At 39.6% G+C, this 22937-nt stretch overlaps 2 protein-coding genes across 2 annotated transcripts; one reads left to right on the top strand and one right to left on the bottom strand.

The window, feature by feature from the left end:
* The first annotated feature begins 625 nt into the window (after positions 1-625).
* On the top strand, positions 626-5106 carry LOC116307465 (beta-2 adrenergic receptor-like). The gene is made up of 2 exons (XM_031717733.2): positions 626-1169; positions 3844-5106. The coding sequence occupies exons 1-2, from the start codon at positions 787-789 to the stop codon at positions 4526-4528; spliced, it is 1068 nt and encodes a 355-aa protein (XP_031573593.2). The 5' UTR covers positions 626-786; the 3' UTR covers positions 4529-5106.
* Positions 5107-5529: 423 nt separating this feature from the next.
* Positions 5530-21496, bottom strand: LOC116307464 (contactin-5). The gene is made up of 18 exons (XM_089025794.1): positions 21251-21496; positions 20565-20657; positions 19300-19596; positions 18105-18374; positions 16630-16905; positions 15867-16151; positions 15032-15277; positions 14099-14368; positions 13132-13410; positions 12070-12324; positions 11484-11726; positions 10735-11025; positions 10128-10445; positions 9593-9663; positions 9184-9397; positions 8229-8369; positions 7845-7902; positions 5530-7402 (listed from the first exon to the last, which is right to left on the bottom strand). The coding sequence occupies exons 2-18, from the start codon at positions 20602-20604 to the stop codon at positions 6523-6525; spliced, it is 4434 nt and encodes a 1477-aa protein (XP_088881920.1). The 5' UTR covers positions 20605-20657; positions 21251-21496; the 3' UTR covers positions 5530-6522.
* Positions 21497-22937: the final 1441 nt, after the last annotated feature.

Genomic DNA, 22937 nt, shown 5'->3' with positions numbered 1-22937 from the left:
CTCTTTATCGTTTTAAAGGTCTTAATTAAAATTAAGAAAAGGAACTGGCTGTGTCAAGTGCGATTAAAATCTTTGGCCTTGCCCAATGACTGACCGCCGGCCGCCAATGACCTACGGAACTGAATTAGCAAACAACAAATAACAACACCCACTCCTATTATAAGTTGGAGGGAAGGATAGTAAGAGAAATAGAGAGAGAGAGAAATAGAGAGAGAGAGAGAAATATATATATATAGAGAGAGAGAGAGAGAGAGAGAGAGAGAGAGAAGAGAGAGAGAAGTTTGGTCTTGAAAATTTACCTCAGAAAGGAAATATGACGAAAAACGTATCTCTTTCCCCTACGCTCCTTAGTAATTTTACTCCCCCCCCTCCCCCCTTCCCCCCTCCCCCCCCCCCCCCCCCCCCCTCCCCCACCACTAAGCAATATGGCGTCGGAAACCGTGAAAGGGTCTATTGACATCGTTTTAATTCTGAAATAATAAATAAATTCTGCTTCGGAAAATTCTAGCAATATTGCGAGATGATCTGGAAAACTGTCGAAGTCTAATTTAGGTAAATAACAGTTTCAGTAATTTTGCACCGTAGCTGTAGCACAGAAACACAAAGCAGCTGTCCTATTGTCCCGACACGAACTGAATGAAACAAATATTTACAGATTTGACGTTTGAATCCTGTGAAGTCCGGCTTATTTATAATTGCCGTATTGTTAAATGAACGTATGGAGATATCGATCTCAAAGTATCATTTGATTACTAGTTGAACGCAGAAAGAGGTTGTCAGAGCAAGATGGCGAATCATTCAAACGCCTCTACAAGTTCACCTTTATATTTTCGCGAAGCGTTTGAAATTCAAATCCAAGTTTTCTTTTTAATAATAATTTTGGTAACTACAGTCGTTGGAAATATTCTAGTTATCATAATTATTTGGTTAGACCATCGTCTTCATACTCCTGGATTTTATTTTCTCGCGAATTTATCTGTCGCGGACCTACTCCTTGGAATTGTGTACAGCCCTTTTTATATCTCTTCGACTTTGGACCAAAAATGGCTGTTTTTTGAGACTTGGTGTAAACTTCATGCTGTATCGATAAGCACTTGTTTTAATGCCTCTTTGGTGACACTGAGTTTTGTAAGTTTAGACCGATTTATGGCAATCACCAAACCACTTAGGTAAGTGTTCTATGAAAAAATCGTTCCCATGAAATAAGATCTGTCTTGAGTTCAAACTTGCCGCTTTCGTTAGAAATAATGTTTTTCTAGGAACTAAAGACATGGATTATCGTATTCTCTATTTTATAAGCTTTAAAATGATATATAGTTTGTTAACCTTTACTGTAACGAGACGCGGAAAACAAGTTTTAACTGAGCGTATCCCTGGAGTTCCCCGTGAAGGTTGACAGTTAACCTTAAATCAAAAGGCAAGCGAACAGAACTGTCACTTTATTCCTTCGACTCCTTTTTTTTTTTTTTTGAAAAAAAAAATATATACAGCCATATGCATAAAGGTTGACCCTTTTGTACATATATACGAATATGTCAAAAGTACATCAAAAATAATTGATGGGAGATCCTCCCTTACATTTTTAAATCCCGCGGGTCTTTACCCAGAATGTACCCGATATAGTTATTATATTATATACTTGGCTGGATCAGAATTTCTGCATATGGCTGTATACACTCAATTGAAGAATCGTTGTCGGGTTCAGAAAATATAGAACATAGAAGCTGAGACTGAAATGGCACATGGGAAGCACGTTAATTAGATGCATGCTGTGACAGGCGACCCGTGGCATCATCCACTGTTTTTAATACGCGTTTTGCAATCTAAACCGACTGGATGGATGGCGCAAATGAATAAATTATAATATAATTATGTCATTTCGGTCTCAGCTTCTATGTTCTATTTCTGAACACGACAACGATTCTTCAATTGAGTCTTCAATGTTTTGGGGGGAAGGGAGGGGGGGGGGGGTTGGGGAAGGGGGGGGGGGGCGGTGGGGGGTTCGTACGAAAATGCTGCGGTTCTATTGACAAAGAAACACTGAAAAATAAAACCGGAAACTTTTCTTTGCGGTTTGGACATAACACCGCTATATGTCAACAAAAAAAACAGAATAATAACAGTTTGAAAAATCAATTTGAAAAAATAATAGGAAGCGTGTAGATGAACACAATTTTCGCCACGATCGAAAATTTTCACTTTAGATCGAGCGAAATTAAGCTAAATGAAAAGGCACTTCAGTAAAATTATACGATAAGTGTATGAGAAAATTTTAACAATTTGCAGTTGTATAAAGTCAACATTTCATTGGAATTGTAAATTGAACTTAAAGCTTTGAAGGAAAAATCGCCCAAGATTTCCGTTTGTACAAATTCAACAAATTGACAGAAGAAACAGTAGTTATATTAATTTTTTTCGTTTGTGTAGTCGAGTTCGTTTACTTTTATATTGTGAAATTATTAGTTCTTTCCTTACTTCATTCTGTCCTATAAAAAAAAGTTAAATTGCTTGAAACCATTGTAAAGCAAATTTCAAGCATTTTAGGTGTGAAAGAGCTTCTAATTTAAAACAAATAAAGATTTCAAATGTAGAGAATGAAACGTTCGTTACGTACTATGTAGCCATTAGAGAAGTAGAGAAGCTATTGAGCATCTTTTTATTTGCTTTTCATTAGAATTAGCTCAAAACCAACTTTTCTACAAGAAAACAACTCATAAATTTTGGATTCCAATTATGATTCAAATTCAAATTCAAATCGTAAGAAAGAAAAAGAAGAGTATTTTAGTGAATAATTGTCGAACCTACGTAGTATACTTTTTAACAGACAGCGAAACCGCCAGCCGAGTTCATATTACGAATTGCATAGTAGAAAAAAGAAGATATCGGCAATTAGTGCCTTAACTCAAACTACTTTTATTATTGCATTTATTGCTTTTTTCTATGACAAAAACGGCTATTTTTTCCTACGCATTTTAGGTCCCCTATCCACACGTAAAGACGGATATTTTTAAATAAGTATTTTTAAAACTCCATTTTAAAGAAAAAAATATCGTTCACACGCAGCGTTTTCGATTAGTTTTCCACCCGTCCACACGATATTTTTGAATAAGTATTCTTTAAACCCCTTTTTTAATAAAGAAAATAAAAATGGTTTACATGCAGCGTTTTCGATTTGTTTTCACCCGTCCACACGTATCTGTTTTTGAAAAAAACTTGCGTTGTCAAGGCCAATCTGCAGAGCAAATATTCCATTTTCAAAAACATTTGAGTATGAATGTACAGCAACTTTAATTGAAAATTTTTAGCTTGTAAATGAATTCCGCTTTAGGAAAACGAAAACAATTAGAAATTAGATTGCATCTGCTAAAAAGCTAATTCTACTATTAAAGGCTTTTGTATGAAATTTTACATTTCCTTTGTCGCGGAAGCCAAAAGAAGCGAGGTACTTTGGATTGAGTATTAGAAAAGTCTTTGAACTGTTTTGAACGCGGTTGGAACCCTTCAGACCATCAAATTTGATCGAACCCTGAAACAACCTCTGGGCTGATCTAAGTCAGGGCATGGCTAACTCACACATTGAACCCTGAAACAACCTCTGGGCTGATCTAAGTCAGGGCACGGCTAACTCACAGATTAGCTTGTTCGGTTTTGTGGAGGGAGGAAAACCGGAGAACCCGGAGAAAAAACCCTCGAATCAAGGGAGAGACCTAACAGTCTCTGCTCATATGTGATGCTAAGTCCAGGGATCTACCGCCATATAACACCAGTGGTAGTGTGGGGGATTAGGGTAGGAAAAATGGGCTTTTACCAACAAGCACACAGTTACTGTACTGTATGTTATAGGTATCAAAGCCTTTTGACGACAAGACGAAGTTTGGTGCTCATAGCACTTGGATGGGTTCATTCGATCTTCTGGGCCGCAGCACCGTTAGTAGGTTGGGGCGAAATCACCCTGGATCTAAAGACCAACACCTGTCGACCAAACTGGAATGCCAAGGGCTTCCCTTCCAAGATGTACGCCAATCTTTTAGCAGTGTTCACCTTTGCTCTTCCCTCCGCGATCATGGTTTATTGTTATTTTCGTATTTTTAAAGTTGCTCGACATCAAGTGAAGCTAATCAAGAGAAACTCTATTGGCTCCTCGCAAAATGGACCCCAAAACTCTAGGCCGACGGAGACGAGAGCCTTGAGGACTGTGTTAATGGTATTAGGCGCTTTTGTTTTGGCCTGGCTACCGTATACTATCGTATCAACAGGCAAACTTTTCATGAAAACTGGATGGGATGTTGGGGCATCAACGGCTAATGCTGTCTTGACAACAACGCTAGTCAATGGTTGTTTCAACCCGATTATTTATGCAATGAGAGACAGACGATTCAAAAGTGGATTGCAGAAAATCATTTGTCCATTTGCGAGGACCAACTCACTGGACTTGAGTAGCTATGTATCTAGTGCGCAAGTCACGGCACATGTATTGAGGCAAAAAGAGTTAGGAGTGGAAAACGTTATTCAGTCTTCTACTCTTTAACTTAACGCAGACGTTCTTAGTGTCTGTCACACAACGATTCCCATCGTGACAGACACTAAGAAAGTCTGCAAAAGAGGCTACGGTTTGCTCTATCTTCAAAAGCTAGGTAACCAGGTCTTACTTCGTGCAGATGATTTCTGGAGACTAATAAAGTGTGACAATAAGGTATATTGCGGTTATAAATTACGTTATCGCCGCCATATTGGAGGTATGTAACGAAAAACATTGGATAAGGATTCATCTGTTGGATAGGGTGTTATTGCCCGCGCTATCCACCCTTCGCGCTATCCCCATTTCGCGCTATCCACCCTTCGCGCTATTCACCCTTCGCGCTATCCACCCTTCGCGCTATCCACCCTTCGCGCTATCCACCCTTCGCGCTATTCACCCTTCGCGCTATCCACCCTTCGCGCTATCCACCCTTGGTAAAATCGGACCATGTAGAAAAGTGATTAATAATAAAAATTGCAGTTTCTTAATATTGATGCTTTATTCGACTGTGCAGAATTGAAAAATAAAAGTATAGCAACGTTGTGCCATTTATATGCTTAGCTTATAATTGGTTGCTAAATATAAAATTACACGCTTAATGAAATATGTTTTAAATTTCTAACTACGTACGTAATAATATTCATTATTAATATGAAAATATAATTATGATTTATCTTATAACTACAAATACGCCCTCAGTTTTCGTCTTCTTTGTCACTGTGATTCTATCTTTTTTTAGATTTGTAAAATGACGCTGTGTTTATTTGATTACAGACTCGTTTGCTCAGGGTTAGCCTTATTTTCAGTGTCAGAATATTCACAAATACTAATGGTAAAGTAAAGAATGCACAACTTCAACATTACAATTAAATACTTCGAAATTCTACGGACTTTCATTGGAATACATGAATATTCTAGTTCTACACAAAATCAAGGCTAACCCTGAGCAACAGAGAGTAGTCCCTTTCACAGTTCCCTGCGCCATCTTAAAGGTAGCCGTGCCTTTGCATCGAAGCGAGACGAACAGGTGAGCTTGCAATGATAGAGACCTTTTTTAACACCTTGAACAATTATTCACACGTCTCTATGATTGCAAGCTCATCCTTTTGTCTCGCTTCGATGCAAAGGCACGGCTACCTTTCGAAGATGGCGCCTGGAACTGTGAAGGGGACTATAAGAAACTGCAGTAAGAGGACGTTTGCATGATGGCAGTCATTTGACTCCCACTACCAAGACGCTTCGCGAAATTTTTTTCTTATTTAAATTCGTATTCCCTCATGAGAATAGTAAGGCAAAAATTGGTGCTAATTAACTGAACAAAAGAAAGTGTACAAGGGAGTCTGGTAGTTGAGGTCAATGACGACATCGTGCAAACGTCCTATTCACCAATTTCAATACATCGTTTCAATACTGAAATACAAAGCATTCAATCGAAGCTAGGAGGTAGTTTCAAAGGGTTATTCAAATCTTAACCTTGCAGCCTTGGTTAAATGCTTCGTGTTTAGGCCAGTGAACCAATGCCTGGAAAATGGCGACTTATAACCCGTATATATAATGTATTTATTAATTACAATATATTACAATGCAAAGCTGCTATTAAAACATGCGATCTCTCTCAACAAGACTAAAACCTTTTTTGTTTTGAAAATATATTTGTAAAAAGTGTGAATATAAAATGGAGTCAAGGTTTCTTTAAATATCTTGCACTTCTTGAGGTGTCCTAATCGTAATTACGTCACGTGGACGTCACGTGATTATCATGTACCAACCTTTTTTTTAATTCAACCAACGTTACATATCACGTGATTAATGAAAAGCTTCCATTCTTTCGTGACATTCTTAGCTACTTCGAAAGGTTCTCATTGATGTCACGTGACTTGTATCCATACTAGTACTAGTCTCCCATCATCTTCATTTTTTCAAAATGTTTTTTCATAGCATGTCACGTGACTGCTAGCACGCACTGTTCAATCTTATCAATGGTTCTCCATGTCACGTGACAATTAAGAGTAGCCCAGTCTCCTATCGAGTTCTTTATCCACAGCTTCCCATAGGTTTCCTATTGGTTGATCCTCGTCCTCAGCCCAAGCAGCCACCATGCGCCGCTTTTTTGGCCCTTTTTCACTCGGTGCCTTATCGGACTCTTTATCAATAGGATTCTCTGTAGTGACATTCACATATGGGTCCTCATAAGAAATTGTACCATTATTTGTAGGCTGCATGCCAGCACCATCAGCATTTGGGACCTCAGGGTCATTGGGAGGTGGATCACTAGGGGGAGGTGGAAAATTGAATTCAGACACATTGGTCCACGTTCGCTCCAAAGGTGGAAGGTCCTCCTCTGGATATGGGACCTCAGATATGTCTTCTTCATCTATATTATCGCCATGGTCAAATTCAATAGTGGGATAGTGCTCAAGCGAGCCATCAACACTCGTTTTCCTGTTCTTCTTTTTCATCGACAAATCGACCTGCGCATACACAGGGATTCCAACTTCAGGCTTATCTAGGTTATTATTGACAGGGGCTCTCTCATGAACATCGATAGTGTCCCTTCCGCTCGCATCCACTCTTTCATTGGTCTTTTCATTATTTACTGCCAGATCTGGACCCCTAGTGTCATTATTGTTCCCTTCTGTATCCGAAGGGCCATTTCTTGGTAGGTTAGTATAGACAGCCTCAGACGAGTCTTCTCGATGACCCACATTAACATCGGGCTGCGAAGAGGCCAAATACTGGATGGCCCTCTCGTTACTATACGAGGTAGAGATAGGAATAACGTTCCCATCATCGGAGAACATGTCTATGTCTAGATTATGGTCCAGCTCATAGTTGTATGCCACGTTATAGTTTCCCTCCACTGTCCCGTCGCTTTCAACGGAGCTAAATGACGAAAATCAGTTACAAAAATAAACACGTGGTTTGAAGGGTTTCACTTCTATAACTTAAGGAGGCTCGAAACGGTATTCATCGAACGTTCGTGCACTCTAGGCACGATGTTGGCATTGACAAACTAATGATGAGTAGAAACTGGTAGTTTCAGTAGTTTTTTTTTTTATATTGTTACCAAATTTGCAAAAAGAATGCAACTTTTTAAAACAAATGTGTTAAATTCTTACGATTTACCTCTTCCAGATTTATGTAAGATTACGAGCAAAGTTTAAATATCTATAGTTGTCTCGATCTTTAGGTTACAGAGACAAAACAAATCAAAAGAAAACAAACCGGATTTGGGAAAATTTAGTAAAATGTAAAGTAAAGTTATTCGCACCACATCTAGCCCAAGCGAATGCCACGTTTGTTGTTCAATATAGCAAACACCTACCTTGGAGCAAAATCAGAATGCGTACCCCTACGTCTCGCCGACACACGAAATGTTTGATCTGAGGAAAACAAATTGTGAAGTATAAGGAAGAGAGTCTGTCTGTCAGTCAATCTTGGTCTTTAACTTGGCCGTATTTATTTCCCATTTGTGACCATATCTTGAGAATAGAATACTGTCTGTCTGTGTCTGTCAGTCAGACAGACAGACAGACATATGAAGACAGACGGACATATGAGGACAGACAGACACAGACAGACAGACAGTATCCTATTTTCAAGATATGGTCACAAGTGGGAAATAAATACCGCCAAGGTTTAATGCCGGGCCCGTAAATCCTTGGTCATAAATTACTTGGTCTAATACCACAGGTAACCCATAACTTACTTGATTGTTGAGACCGACTCCTCAAACACCAGATAATACCAATTACAATGAGCAGGAGGAGAAGACCGCTGACCAAACCACCGACGGCTACCTCCCAATTTGTTCCTTTGTCTTCTTGATTTTGCCCAGCCATAAACGCATCTGAATAGAAAAACAAACAAAAAATAAGTATCAAAAAAAAAAAAAAAAAAATGACGGCACCATCGTCCCTTTAATACTTCCATTTCAAGTTCCCCTTTGCTCAGTCTTAGCCTCGTTGTATACAAATGCGTTCTTTTCTTTTATCGAGGTCCATTGTATAGTAAGGAATGTACGCACTACGGAACAATACGAGTTGATTAAAATGCCACGGGTTTTGGTTGAATAGCTGAATGTTATAACGCACAACCGAGACTAAGGCTGAGCAAAGAGAGCTCGAAACTCGAGTATTAGATGAGCAACTGGTCGATAATGATGACTGGCCGGCCGGTCCATCCGACCATCCGACCAGCCTATGTGTATGCATGCCTTACAAAAGGTTGTGTTTGTGCGTCTCTCTCTCTCCATAGGTCAAACGGTCCGACCAACAATCCGTCCGTCCAACTGTTTGCCCTTCTTCCGTCTGTCTGCATAGTCTGTCTGGCTACTTGCTCGTTTGTCTGCTTTTGCCTTTTGCCTTTCTTTGTTTGTCTGTCTGTCTTTGTCTGTTTGTTTGCCCGTCTGTCTGTCCGTCTATCTACCTGCCTGTCTATGTCTGTTAGTTTTTCCGTCTGTTTGTTCATCTGTTTGTCCGTCTGTCCGTTTGTCTGTCCGTCTGTCTGTCCGTCTGTTTGTCCGTCTGTCTGTCCGCCTGTTTGTCCGTCTGTCTGTCCGTCTGTTTGTCTGTCAGTCTGTCCGTCTGTCTGTCTGTCCGTCTGTTTGTCCGTCTGTCTGTCCGTCTGTCTCTTACATAAGTTATTTGTTTACCAATTGTTACCTATTGAAGTGCGCACATCATAATATTTCGAAAAAGGGCCTTCCCCAACATTACTGTACATCTGGACCTTCACTTGGTACTCCGTATTCTCTTCTAGGTTCATAATTAGATAGGTGGTCGCAGAACCATCAGGAATATTGACCTTCATATGAGTCATCCCTGGCTTGCTTTGTCTGTACCAAATATTGTACCCGCTGACCGAATAAGGAGGTTTCTGAAACATTGAATAAGTCAGTAGCAAATTTAGTTAATACTAGTATCTTCCACAGGCGGGCCACCTGTGGTTTTCGCCTGGTATCCATCCAAAACCGCAATGTATTATGGGAAACGTGAAAAGGGCGAAAATGACGACGAACTGTCCTGGCATTTGTTATCAACTAACCGACAACGAGCTTGTATCATTGCCTACCTTCCATTTTAACAGTATTCGATTCGGGCCGCTTGCCTCCACAATGAGTCCTATGGGGGGTGATGTAGGTACTAGAAAAATGTGAAAGAAAAAAAACCTAGCGTTAGCAATCCCAAGAATTTCTTCTCAAATGGTTTTTGAATTCTTTTTCTTACTCAAATGTTTTAACTAAAAGGAACTACAAAACTGACTCTGGTAGTATTGATATAAAGGCGAAATATGGGACTTGAAAAAATCACGCGCTCTGCAAAATAATATCCCTTCAAATGCCTTTAGACCCCGTGTCATTCCCTAGAGAGTCATTTCTTTGTTTAACGGTTGCGCACGAGAAGACACATGAATATAGATACAACTCAAACAAAGAATCTAGTCCTCAAGATAATGACACCTGGTCTGAAATGAGAAAACAATACGACCAAGGTAAAAAAAGCTATTACTTATCGACTCGAACGATTTGAAAACGTTCGATAGACTTATAAGAAAGAGCTCAGTTCTGAATATGAGAATTGGCGAAAGTAATTTCATCAATAACTACCTAATTGCAATGTCCTGGCTGACGCGCTAGCTCCGTTACTTTGAAGTTTGGTTCCATCACTCCTTCGTCTCCAAGCAACGACTTGTACGGTGTACCTCAGGTCCGGTTCTAGGTCCACCAGAATATAATGCTGTGTCCCGACATTTGGATCATGTGTGACGTCATACTTGTTAGTAGAGTTAGGTGACTTTGGTTCATAAATCACGTGATACTGTAAGTCATCTAAAGGTCCATTCAGGACTCGAGGGACAGACCACGTGACGTTGATGGCATAAGCGCTTTGAACTATGAGGCCGAGATCACGTGGAGCCGAAGGATCTAAAAAACGAAATATTGCTTTAGTTTATCCAAACATTTTTCTCTCCGCTTCATCTATTACTGTGCTAAACTCATGTATTTTCGCTCTTTTGTCGATTCTAAGTAGTAGCCTGCCGTGGCGGCTCTGAGGGAGGGGGATTGGGGACGAGGGCTGGAGGAGGGGAGGGGGAGGGGAGGGGGATTGAGGAGGAGGGGTAGGCGAAAACTACGACTTATGGAATCAGTCCTAATATTTTCGTGTGCCCATGATGTGTGAATAAAATTGATAAAAAATTTGATTTTATCTTACTGTACGACAAAGTCGTGACGTTCTCCGACGTCCGCCATATTTTACTCGTCCCCAGGCCATTCGCAGCTTTCACACGAAACTTGTACATCGTAAAAGGAAGCAGCTGAGTAACGTCATAAAATGATTCCTCTATACTACTGTTGAATGACTGCCATGTAGAAGATATTGTTGACCACACTTCAAGGAGGTAGTGTTTGATGAGAATTTCAGGAGGATTGGGGCGGACCCACGTGGCACGAAGCGAATGTGACGTCACTTCAGTTATTGATAAAGAAGATAGAGGTTCTGGAACTGAGAATGAAATAACAAAAATTTAGGAGTTCTCTTTATGACATTTCTATTTTCATGCTTGCTTGATTTTTTTTTCTTTCTTTCCTTCCTTCCTTCCTTCCTTCCTTCCTTCCTTCCTTGCTTGCTTCTTTCTTTCTTTCTTTCCTTCCTTCCTTCCTTCCTTCCTTTTATCCATCCATCACACCGCTTCCTTTTTTTTGTTTTTCTCTTCCCTTTTCTTTACTCCCTCCCCTCCCCTCCCCTCTCCTTACTTCTTTTCTTTTTTCTTCCCTTCTCTTTCTTTCTTTCCGCTTCGATTTCTGTATTAACCTTATACGAGGACAGTGGCATCAGCATGTTTCAATATCGTTATTAATTAACATGACCAATAACAAGATATCAAGGCCATACTTCTTATAATTGAGCTAACCATAGTGGTTTTTTTTTTAATCATACACTTTTTAACGCATTTTTCGTACCTTTAGCAAAGTAGACAACAGAACCTTGTGGATTACTTGCGTTACACAAAAATGTCTTATTCTCCAAAGAGCCAATAGGAACAACCAGCTTGTTGTCACGCGTCACGGCATAGTTATTTAGAGGTAGGCGCTTTTTCTCCAAGTACCACTTGACGGTGGGGGTCGGCGTTCCTTCCACTTTGCAAGTCACTGTTGTCTCGGAGTTTTGTTCTTGTTTTAACAGATTTACGATCACAGGTTTTGCTGAAGGAAAATAGAATAATGAGCATGATCTCGAGTACAATTCGAAAATTATAGGTACAAGTGATGTATTGAAAGTTTTCAAAATAGACCTCTTCGGCTCTGACGTAATGTTTTCCCATTTCAAACCACATGTCATTCCCTAGAGTATCATTTCTTTGTTTAAGGTTTGCGCTCGGTTGCACATGAGAAGACACATGAATATGGATACAACTCAAACCAAGAATCTTATTCTTAAGGGAATGACACGTTGTCTGAATGGGAAAACATTACGCCCAAGCCGAAGAGGTCTACCTGCTTGCTACTGTAGGCACTCCCGTTTCTAAAGTGACCAATACAATCTTACTCTGTATCTCCAGTATGATCTTGACTTCAAGAGTATAGCCATACGGATTGGACGCTTTACAAGTATATTCACCCGTATCACCGGGCTGCACATTACGTATGGTTTGCTCATATCCAGTCCCTTCCATTATATCTCTGTTTGGCCGTCGCCACGTGATTTGTGCTTTGGGACTGGAGTCGGGTTCGCATTTGAGCACAGCGTCCTGGCCTTGTAGAACGCCGACGTCTGTTGGGGGGACTGGGAAGGCGGGACCATCTGAAAAAAATAAAAAAATAAAATAAAATAAAATAAAATAAATAATAAATAATAATAATAATAATAATAATAATAATAATTAAAATGATAAAATAAAAAAGGAACCGTTTTTAAAATCGATTTTATCGTAAGCCTACTATGTTTATCTTTAAAAAATCTAATAAGATTTAGCTGTTGTATCACAGCGTGGGAAAATCACAACGAAGCAAGGCTCCAAACTAAGTGAAAGCCCAAAGATCGAATTAGAACTTAGAAGTTGATTTTTAAGGAGGAAGGAAAACCGGAGAACCTGGAGAAAAACCCTCGAAGCACAGGAGAGAACCAACGAAACAACTCTACTCACATACGACACAGAGACCGGCAGGACTCGAAGCCCGTGCCGAATAGACCCTTTTCGAGTTCCAAATTACCGCTGTGTTTCTTGCATTACAGACTCATTTGCTCAGGCTAAGCCTCGATATCAGTGTCTAATTACTAGCAAATACCAACGGTAAAGTAAAGAATGCACAACTTCAACAATGCGAACACTTTGAAACTCGACGGACCTTGACTGGAACACGTGAATATTCTGCACAAAATCGAGGCTAAGCCTGAGTAAGTGAGTCTGTAATCAAGAAACACAGCTGGTAATTTGGAACTCCAAAAGGGTCTATTGGTGAGAGGCGACGCATTAGCAGCGCACGTCGACCAGTGCTTCCCTTCCTTTATGCCACCAACAACATGGCTGCTTTGTCTTTGTCATTTGTCTCTCTTGAAAAGTTTACAAACTATCAATACAATTGTCAAGATTTTTTTCAGTTTACTTACATAAAACATTCAACATAACGTTGGGAGTAGTATTACAGCCAGCGGCATTACAAGCACGACATGCGTACATCGATCTATCGGCTCTTTGGACAGAACTAAAACTTAGATCTCCGCTGGGCAGAGTGACAGCAGACGTGACTTGCTGAAGTGTGCCACCATTGGCTACCTTGTACCACATGATACTCGGAGTATCCTGGGCAACTGCTCTACATCGAAGGGTAACGCTTGTCCCGACACTTACGGTTGTGTTGCTAGGGGACTCTGTGAATTTTGGCGGGTCTGGCAATTTAAGAAAAGTTATTGGACTGTTAAAAGTAGATAAAAAGAGGAAAAGGAAATAAAGAATGGTGGAATGAAAAAGAGGAAAGGATAACGAAAGGGAGCAAGTGAAGAAGGAAGGAAGGAGAGATGGAAGAAGAAGGAATGGAAGAAAGGAAGGTAGGAAGGAAGGAAGGGTGGATGCATAGATTAATGGATGGATGGATGGATGGATGGATGGATGGATGGATGGATGGATGGATGGATGGATGGATGGATGGATGGATGGATGGATGGATGCATGCATGGATGCATGGATGGATGGATGGATGCATGCATGGATGGATGGATGGATGGATGGATGGATGGATGGATGGATGGATGGATGGATGGATGGATAGAAGGATGGATGGATGGATAGAAGGATGGAAGGTAAGGTTGAAAGAGAACAAGGAAGAGAAGTAGGAAAGAAAATAGGAAGGGCCAGCTCATTTTATGACCTCAAAACTACAATGCAAAGACAAGTTTTTGATTTCCTCATAGATTGATAGCCAGCATAGCGGTCCTCTGATGTGCCTCTGGGTTTGGGGCAAGGGAAGTGGGGATTGGGGGAAAAATGAGGGGGCGGGGAAAGAGAAGATAGAGATTGAATACCAACATACTAGTGGTTCGTAAGGTAAATTTGTTGATTATTCTTAAACCAACATACCAGTAACCACAAGATAAGCTTTCCTTTCATCTCGACCAGCAGCATTCTCTGCCCGGCACGAAAACAACCCTTGGTCACTGACAGTTGCCATGGTGATAGAAAGCGTCCCATTGGAAAGAACAGAGTAGCGACCACTTGAGCCAATCACAACATCGGATTTTAACCACGTGACCGAAGGGGTTGGGTCTCCCTGTGCTTGACAGTGAAAGCTAGCTGTAGAGCCGATAGCGACAGTGACGTTGGCTGGTGCGGTGGTGATATTTGGTAGAGCTATTAGATAAAGAACAGCAATAATAAGAGTCGACTGCACACTTCGGGGAAACTAAAAACCTTTATGGGGTATATCCTAATGGGAGGTTCTTATATAGCGCAGTTTATACATCGTCTCAATGCGCTTTACATAGATTTATGAACCAGTGGAGGACTTTACGGGCTGCATATTAAGGCGCTATTAGCAGCCGTGCAGCTTATAATCATGAGTGACTTGATAGTACATTAGTGTTATGACATTAGTGTTATCCATATTGGGATTGGCTGTTGAACCGGGAGACAATTCCCTACTCTTACACGAATAATTCAACAGGTTCTTTTATGTCCCCCATTTTACTATAGCTTAGGAAGGGTTGGAAGACAGGGCCTATGGTTTTAAGTCCTTGTCCGAGAAGACTTGAAGGTCTAACCATTTGCAGATGTAATAACAAAGGCAGCACCTTCTCAGTTATTTTAAGACCCTGAGTGTAGGTACAGCTGAGGCTTGAACTTCGACCTCCCGCACATACACTGACCACTATGTGCTGTCAACCAGACAGAATTCTATTGAAAACGTGTGATTCAGGTGATAAACATTCCGCACGAGAATGGAAATGACGTCAAGTGAAACCAAGCAATTGCTACAAAAATTGCTATACACAAAACCATATACACTATACTTACTGTAAACTCGCAAATAAAAAGTGCTACTGGCCACGCCCATGCTGTTATTTACTCGACAAACATAATCTCCTTGGTTAATGACTCTCAGTGCTGGTATGATCAACGTCTGTTGATTCTCAACGACATTCCCGCCAAAAATCCACTGGAATTTTGGCGTGGGGTTACCACGTGCTGGACACGTGAAAGTCAATTCTTGACCACGTGTTTTGGTTATGTTTTGAAGGTGGGATGCAAATCGTGGAGGGACTATAAACATACAACAAGATGAAGTTAATCTAAATTGCATGCATATGCAATACAGCTTGTCTTTTAGGAAGCGAAGTGGCCAAATTGGTGATGCCATTTGGGATGCAATTGCACACGGTCTTTTTCTTAGCAACAACCTCTTCACACCGTTTTCAAAATCGTTAATTTATTATTTGCATAATATCATCACCATTCATTACCATTCTTCATCATCATTCTTCATCATCAAAACAACTTAACAGTAACACCATGATCATGATCTCCACCATCATCAACCTCATTATCATCATCGCCACCATTATCAACCTCCTCATTATCATCACCACCATCATCAACCTCCTCATTATCATCATCACCACCATCATCAACATCCTCATTATCATCATCACCACCATCATCAACATCCTCATTATCATCATCACCACCATCATCAACATCCTCATTATCATCATCACCACTATCATCATCATCCTCATTATCATCACCACCATCATCAACCTCCTCATTATCATCATCACCACCATCATCAACATCATCATATTATATTATAACACAATATATATATATATATATATACATATATACATACATAACACTGACAAAACAGCTTTGTGTTGCTTGCTGCCCAAAGAGTTTGTTGTTACACATTTGTAAATCCCTCCATGGTCTTCAGCGACTTTATCAATAACTAGAGTATTGTTTGATAGGACCCGAACATTCCCAGAAGGCATTGAGTGCGATGTGATGGTTGTTCCATTGGGTAGAAGCCACTGTATAGTCGGTGAAGGTTCACTTGTGGCTGCGCAGTTGAAGGTTACTGATTGGTTTTCTTTGACTACTTTGTTGAAGGGAGAGATTGTGAACCTTGGAAAACCTGGTGGGAAATAGAAAAATGAATGGATGAATGAATGGATGGATAAATGGATGGATAAACAAGTGAACAAAAATAATGAAGGGATTAAAAATAATAATAAAAGGGTTGCTTAAAGTGGTAATTGTAGAGGTATGACCACAAATGATGGAAGGAAAGGAAAAAAAGGAAAGAGAAGAAGAGATTCATAGGGATGGAAAGGAAGGTAGGGGGGGGGGCGGCACAAAGGGAAATGAAGGAATGGATGGAAAATATTTAATTGAACATACAAGCAAATCAACAATGAATAAAAGAGAAAGAAAGAAAAAAAAAAAAAAAAACAAAAACAAAAACAACAACAAAACAAAAAAAAAGGAGGAAGGAATGAAGAAAAAAGATTGTGTTTCAGCACCTTTATCTAAAATAATTTAACACTTTCAAAAATGCAAGGAAACAAGAAAGTAAAAAGGGAAACCAATAAAAAAATATAAAAACCTGTCACCTTCAATCCTGAGGTATACAACTGCCCTTCTCTCTCCCTGAGTATTGTTTGCCACACAAGCATAAACCCCATCATCTGACGGCACAAGTCCAAACAATCTTAGTGCCCCTGGGCGTGGCTGACCCCTTCTATCACTTGGTATAACACCATCTAACCGAATCCATATTAGTGTCGGTTTGGGACTTCCAGATGCTTCGCAATAAAATGTGACCTCGTCATTTTCTTTTGCTGTCTTGTTTTGAGGAATCGTGGTGAAGTATGGAACTGAGGGGGGATCTGGAGGGGGAAATATTGTTAGAATCAAAATGAAAAATCAATGAAATTATGACACCCGGTTGGCTAAGTTGTTTGGGCATCGCTCAGTCTGAGCATCAGTCAGTCTGAGCATCGGTCGGTCTGAGCATCGGCCGTTCTCAGCATCGGTCTGTTGTACGGGAGATTGTGGGTTTAATCCCTGGCATGACCAACACTCAGGGTATTAAAATATACAAGGAGAAAGTGCTGCCTTTGTAATTATATCATTCTGTGCATATGATTTAGGCATTCAAGTGGTTCAAAAGATGCTCTCGTCTCTCCACACTTTACTATGGCAAACCCCAAGGGCAGATACGGGGGGATACAGAAAGAGAATACAACGTGGGGTGGAGTTGAAAAATTAATTAAGAATGAAGGGAAAGGTGTAAGGTTAAAAGGATGCTGTGTGAAGCATTTCTAGGCAACATCATCCCCCATGAAGTTTATATAATAATTATTATCATATGACTCGTATCTGCCTGGGCGCGCACTCTTAAAAAAACCTTTGGAAAATGGAGTGAGCAGGGCTGTACTGCTTTGAGCAAGCAGGGCCGTACGCCTGTTTGAAACCTGTGACCGTATTTTCTTTCTTTTCTTTTATTATTTTTCTTTTCGTGAGCGTCAAATGATAAAATGCTCGCTGCGCTCGGTCCATACGGCATCACCTCGAGCCAAATAAAAATCCTCCCCCCCAAAAAAAATCCCCTTTTGTTAAAATTGTTCTGGATTCACCATTGAACCCCAGAGGTTGTCTAACAGTAAAAAATTTGATAGTTTTTATGCATTCTTTCCTGAATTCACTTGACTGGTCACAAAACAATGGTTTCAAGTCGAGGTTGGACTTGATAAATAAAAGAATCAAGTTCAGTCTCGACTTCAAACCACTGTTTCGTGGTCATTCAGACGAATGACTATCAAGACTAAAAAAGGCTGTTCCCATGATAGCATCAAATCCCAAATTGTACTTTGTAGAGTTCCAATTAAGTTGCTCAATTTTGTTGAGTGTATTATAAACAAAAAATCATACACTCCTCTCACACAATTCGATATTTATAGATAATTGTGATGTTTTGAGAATTTTCAAATTGAGCTTTCTAAACATCACTCATACCTATAAATTCCTAATTGTACTCGAGACCGTGAGATTTCCTATACAAAATATGTAAAAAGTATTATCTTACCCAGAACAGTCAACTCCACAGAAGCATACGTAACACCTAGGTCATTTTTTGCTTCGAGTTTGTATTGTCCTGCATCAGACTTCATTACACTACTGATTATCAAGGTTCCATTATCAAATATCTTTATCCTTCCTCCGTTTGATAGTACAGAACCTTTGTAGTACCATACTACAGTTGGCAAAGGATTTCCAATAACTTTGCAAGTGAATGATGCCGTTTGGCCAACATGTGGAGATTGAGCTGAAGGTGGTTGAACTACTTCTGGAGATCCTTTAATCAAAACAAACTATATTACTAAACTTTATTAAATAATCTGTTGATTGAGCTTAGTAGTATAGCATTTCAAAATAATACCCAGGGACTACCCTTGTCTCTTATCAATGCAACCCAGTTTTGAGTCCCACCTGGCTCAGTGTTAGGGAAGCATGGGTGGTATAGCGGTGTGAGCGCTAGCCTCTCATCAATGCAATCAGAGTATTGAGTCCCGCCAGGTTCGGTGTTGTACTGTATATGAGTAGAGTTGTTTGTTGGTTCTCTCCTGTGCTTCGAGGGTTTTCTGGGTTCTCCAGTTTTCCTCCCTCCATAAAAATCAACTCCTAAATTCCAATTTGATCATGGAATGAGGGCCACAGGTTTGTTGACTCTCTCTCTGGTTCTCCGGCTTCCCTCCCTCCACAAAAATCAACTACTAAATTCCAATTGGAATTTCAGTGGATGAAGAGCTACTCTGTGTAAATGCAACTGTTAAATCCTATTTCATTATTTTTTATACCCAACAGCACAAGAGTTAGAGCCTCTGAACCAACAAACTTCAAACATAATATATAAGTAATTATATAAAATAGAATGGTTATATATGTGTGAAATAGTTAGAAGACTAAATAGAGGCGTTAGTAAATCTTAGGTTTAACTTAACCCATAAAAAAGTTAATTCTGGTTTTTCCTCTGACCCCCAATCCCTGGGAATCACTGATTTCCTCCATGGTGGGCTAAGTTTATTTTCTGGAACCACACAATCACTCTCTCTATATATTTGCCATCCCGAGGTTGAGTAAAAAACTTGGTCGAGTGCACTGCAGTGCATTGTGGGCATTGTCGAGGGGATATTTTTCCAAGATGGCATATATTTTGTTCTGTTAAACAGTCCCACAATGCACTGCAATCTTGGAATTGCAAATATATCTCAAAGACTAACCTTTCACAGTGAGTCTTGCTTGATTACTCGTGATAATAACTGTATTACTACTGGCACGGCAGGAATAAAGCCCAGCATCATCAAAGGTCACTCTGGTTATAGTTAGGTATGCCTTGCTATTAACATAAGAGTTACCCCGAGTCACATTACTACCATCTTTCAGCCAATAATAGGTTGGGTTAACTAAACCTGTTGCTTGGCAACTGAACGTTACTGTGCCACCTTTGATTTGGAAATCATCTTGTGGATGTTCGATGAAACTCTGGCTTGATGAGAAACCAAAATTATGTAGAAAAACTACGGAAAAAAATGCTGTGTTAGTTCAAGCCTAGCTAGTCTGCATATAGCAAAATAATTTTTAGCTTTTATAGTGGCCCCAAAACTCCACCCCCTTTGGGCCCCGTCACATAGGGGGTGTACTATTTTATGATATGATCAAGACATTCACAAAATCAAGCATCAATAATGCAATAGATAGAAGCTTATCTGGGGGGGGGGGGGGGGGGTTCCACACCTCCTGCACCCCTTCCCTAGATCTGTGCCTGTTATGTTCAAGGCAAACAGAACCTTGGTGAAATATGAGACATGTATATGGTTCCCATTAGTTGTACAACAGTGTACTATTGTACAACAGTGGACTATTGCTAATATACCCATGATAGAGTTACCAATCAGAATTCACAATTTGAATAAATTATAAATTATAGTCTGCTAGATAATGTCAGAATGACTACACCATATTGCCTGTGACTTTGTCCCAGATAAAGTCCCAAATAGTTCTTTATCTTGGGTGTAAGGTCTGATTAACCATGTTAGATAATGTGTTATTCTCTTGAGAATAATTCTTGGTTTAAGTTGTGCATATTCATGTGTCTTCTCTGTGCAACCAATAAACAAAGAAATAATACTCTAGAGAATGACACATGGTCTGTAATAGTATTTGAAGAAATAAAGCACAGGGGGGTTGGCAGATAACACAGAGAAGAAGAAACACAACGTGTAGCGGAGTGCTTCTCGACACTTCTCGGGTGTTCTGCTAATCCTCAAGTGCACAGCACAGCAAGCAAGTTTTTATTTCTTTTATAAAATACAAATTACAATAATAGATAGGAATGACTCAACAGAAAGTGCGCGTGCGTGCTGTGTGCTCTCATAAAGCTTGCACTTCCAATCAATCAGAATGGGAGATCAATAACAGTTATTCTACAACAAACATTATGCATGCCCAAGCCAAGAGGTCTAAAGTTTTGTTTGTTAATTCCTACCTGCTACTGCAGTGAATATTATAGCTGGCCTGAATCCCATGGTAAATTAAGAATTGGTGAATTCATAAAACCTTTCAAAAAGGTTTAAAAAATCTATAAATTCAAGAACAAAAATAAGAGAGAATTACTTATACAAAACAATTAAAACTTATAAATAACAACATATATACTGATAGAAACTGAAACATCTTTAATCTTCGGATAAAATAGTCAAAAAAAGTTTGTAATAAACAAAGTTTTCTCACACTTTTAATAATTAATCGTATTGTACTTGAATTCTTAAGAATACAGCACTTAAATTGTTGAATTTTAATAGAGAATTCAACCGAGAATATTTCCTTAGCAACAATTAATAGCAGTGGCGTCTGAAGTAACCACATACGAAACGACTGTGTATTTATGCAGTCACGCTTGAATTTACAAAAATACTACTCCAATCTCAACAGTAATGAAAAATAAAAGAATTGTGTTAACTGTTTTACGATTTTTGAGGTTTAATGGGTAGTTGAATTTATGTTTTGATAGACAAACAAGTTCAAGAATATCAAAGAACAGAACGAGAGGTCTTGGTATTTTGAGGTTGGACTTTAGGAGGAAATGTCACTTTCATTTACGTACTCAACCGCAACTGTATCAAACAAATTACTTTATTTTGTATGGATAAGGTTTAATATTTAAAAACTTACTTTGTATTTGGTTTTTAAGGTATTTTGAAGTCCATTTTGTGCGAGTCTAGTCGTCGAAGTAAAGCTTTGTGTGGTCAGAGTACACTTTTACGAGAGAATTCTTTGTTAAAAAAACGCTTCACTAACACTTTCAGTTTTAAGCGCTTACAATGATATCTAGATGAACACTTTTGATTTCATTGAGGGCTTAAGAATATAAGCTTTGTTTTATGATCCTGTGATGGAATCCATCCACGATCGGATAGGCTTCTCTTTAGTGTCACGCGACTAAGTGTGTAGTGCGTGACCGGTAGTCGCTGTCACGTCATGTCAACCGGAGTGCACCGCGTTTCTACTGCAAACAGCTAGTCTTCATCCTAGTCTCCTCCGCAGCTACTCCATATATTCTTTATTCTCTGTTGGGATCACTGTATTAAGTTTTATGGCAGAGAAGAACCGTAGGAACGATCTAAGCGTGGAGACGGAACGGCCGAGTGAGAGACTGTGGAAGAGCCTAGAGAGGAGGAGGAGGAGGAGTCCCCCTTCCCCCTTCGTCTTTTTGTCCTCGCCACAGGAAGCCCAAGGAGCACAAAAAGCCGAACAGATGCTTGCGGAGGAGGCTATCTTCATCCCTGGTCTTCAACAGGCGATGGTTTAGACCACAGGTAGCCCAAGCCCAAAAGACTCTTCTTTCTTACCAGTGTAGGGGGAAAACGTTAAAACTGGCTTAATGCAAAATAAATCTAAGTATACAGGACGATAGAGGTACTACTTTTCAAAGGTCAGTCTTTACTTTAATTTACATTTAGGCGATCTCATTGAGGTTTTTAAGTGTCGCCATACAATTTTCTTATGACACCACAAGAACCTAGCATGGGCTACAGAGGGAGGTCTGCGGTGATCGACGTAGGAGCATTTTCGTCAAAAATTCGTGGGATCTATGACTCGACATTTTGCTAATGAACATATGAGCGATATGAGGTATCGAAAAAAAATTTGCATCATCAAGTAAGGGATTTTTATAGTGTAGGAACTATAAGTTTGTGTATTTCATAAATTTTAAAGATCGCGCACGGTGTGAGTGGTCGCTATTCATTCAAATCATTGGACAAAAAATTTCATGCCTAATTTATTTTAACTTTTCTCCTTTATTTAGTTATTCATTTTTGTTTGGTTGTCTGTCTATTTGTTGCAGGACTGGTATCGTTGGTTATTTAACTTTATTTTTAGTGAGCCCAGTAAACAAACCGGAGCCGCAATAAATAAAGATTCTGTGCGAAATATACCATGCTTTTATGTTCAACTGAGAAGACAAAGACCTCTCTTTTTCCCCTTCCCTTTCCCTACTAGAAAACCGTACATCGCCAAGCAACGCTGGCTACGAAATTGGCCTTTATTATACACCATCAAAAAAGGCGTTCCCCTTAAGATACTTTAGTTCATCAGTTATAGAAGTCAACACAGCTTTCATTGGAAAGAGTATATCCAAATCTCCCAAAATTTCAATGTAGTCACATTAAATGAGAAAAAGCTACAGCTGTTTGAAATTAGAAAGGCTTGTATGGAAACGACAACCAAGGGCCTACCAGCCTCGCTATCATGGTTTCATCTATATCTTTATCTCTATCTATATCTCTATCTATATCTCTATCTATATCTCTATCTATATCTCTGTCTATATCTATATCTCTGTCTATATCTATACAGC

This window comes from Actinia tenebrosa, unplaced genomic scaffold, assembly GCF_029948245.1.
Source record: "Actinia tenebrosa isolate PJP-AT-01 unplaced genomic scaffold, QUT_ActTen_1.0 PGA_scaffold0__85_contigs__length_37466705, whole genome shotgun sequence".
Taxonomy (NCBI): domain Eukaryota; kingdom Metazoa; phylum Cnidaria; class Anthozoa; order Actiniaria; family Actiniidae; genus Actinia; species Actinia tenebrosa.
This window is presented reverse-complemented; position numbering and strand designations above follow the sequence as displayed.

Excerpts from the sequence above, each read along its gene's own strand:
- LOC116307465 (XM_031717733.2), top strand. The coding sequence starts at position 787 with ATGGCGAATCATTCAAACGCCTCTACAAGTTCACCTTTATATTTTCGC. Across the intron at positions 1,170-3,843 it reads GCAATCACCAAACCACTTAG|GTATCAAAGCCTTTTGACGA; the intron begins GTAAGTGTTCTA and ends TGTATGTTATAG.
- LOC116307464 (XM_089025794.1), bottom strand. The coding sequence starts at position 20,604 with ATGGGATTCAGGCCAGCTATAATATTCACTGCAGTAGCAG. Across the intron at positions 18,375-19,299 it reads AGCAAGACTCACTGTGAAAG|GATCTCCAGAAGTAGTTCAA; the intron begins GTTAGTCTTTGA and ends TTTTGATTAAAG. Across the intron at positions 10,446-10,734 it reads CGTCACGACTTTGTCGTACA|ATCCTTCGGCTCCACGTGAT; the intron begins GTAAGATAAAAT and ends TTCGTTTTTTAG.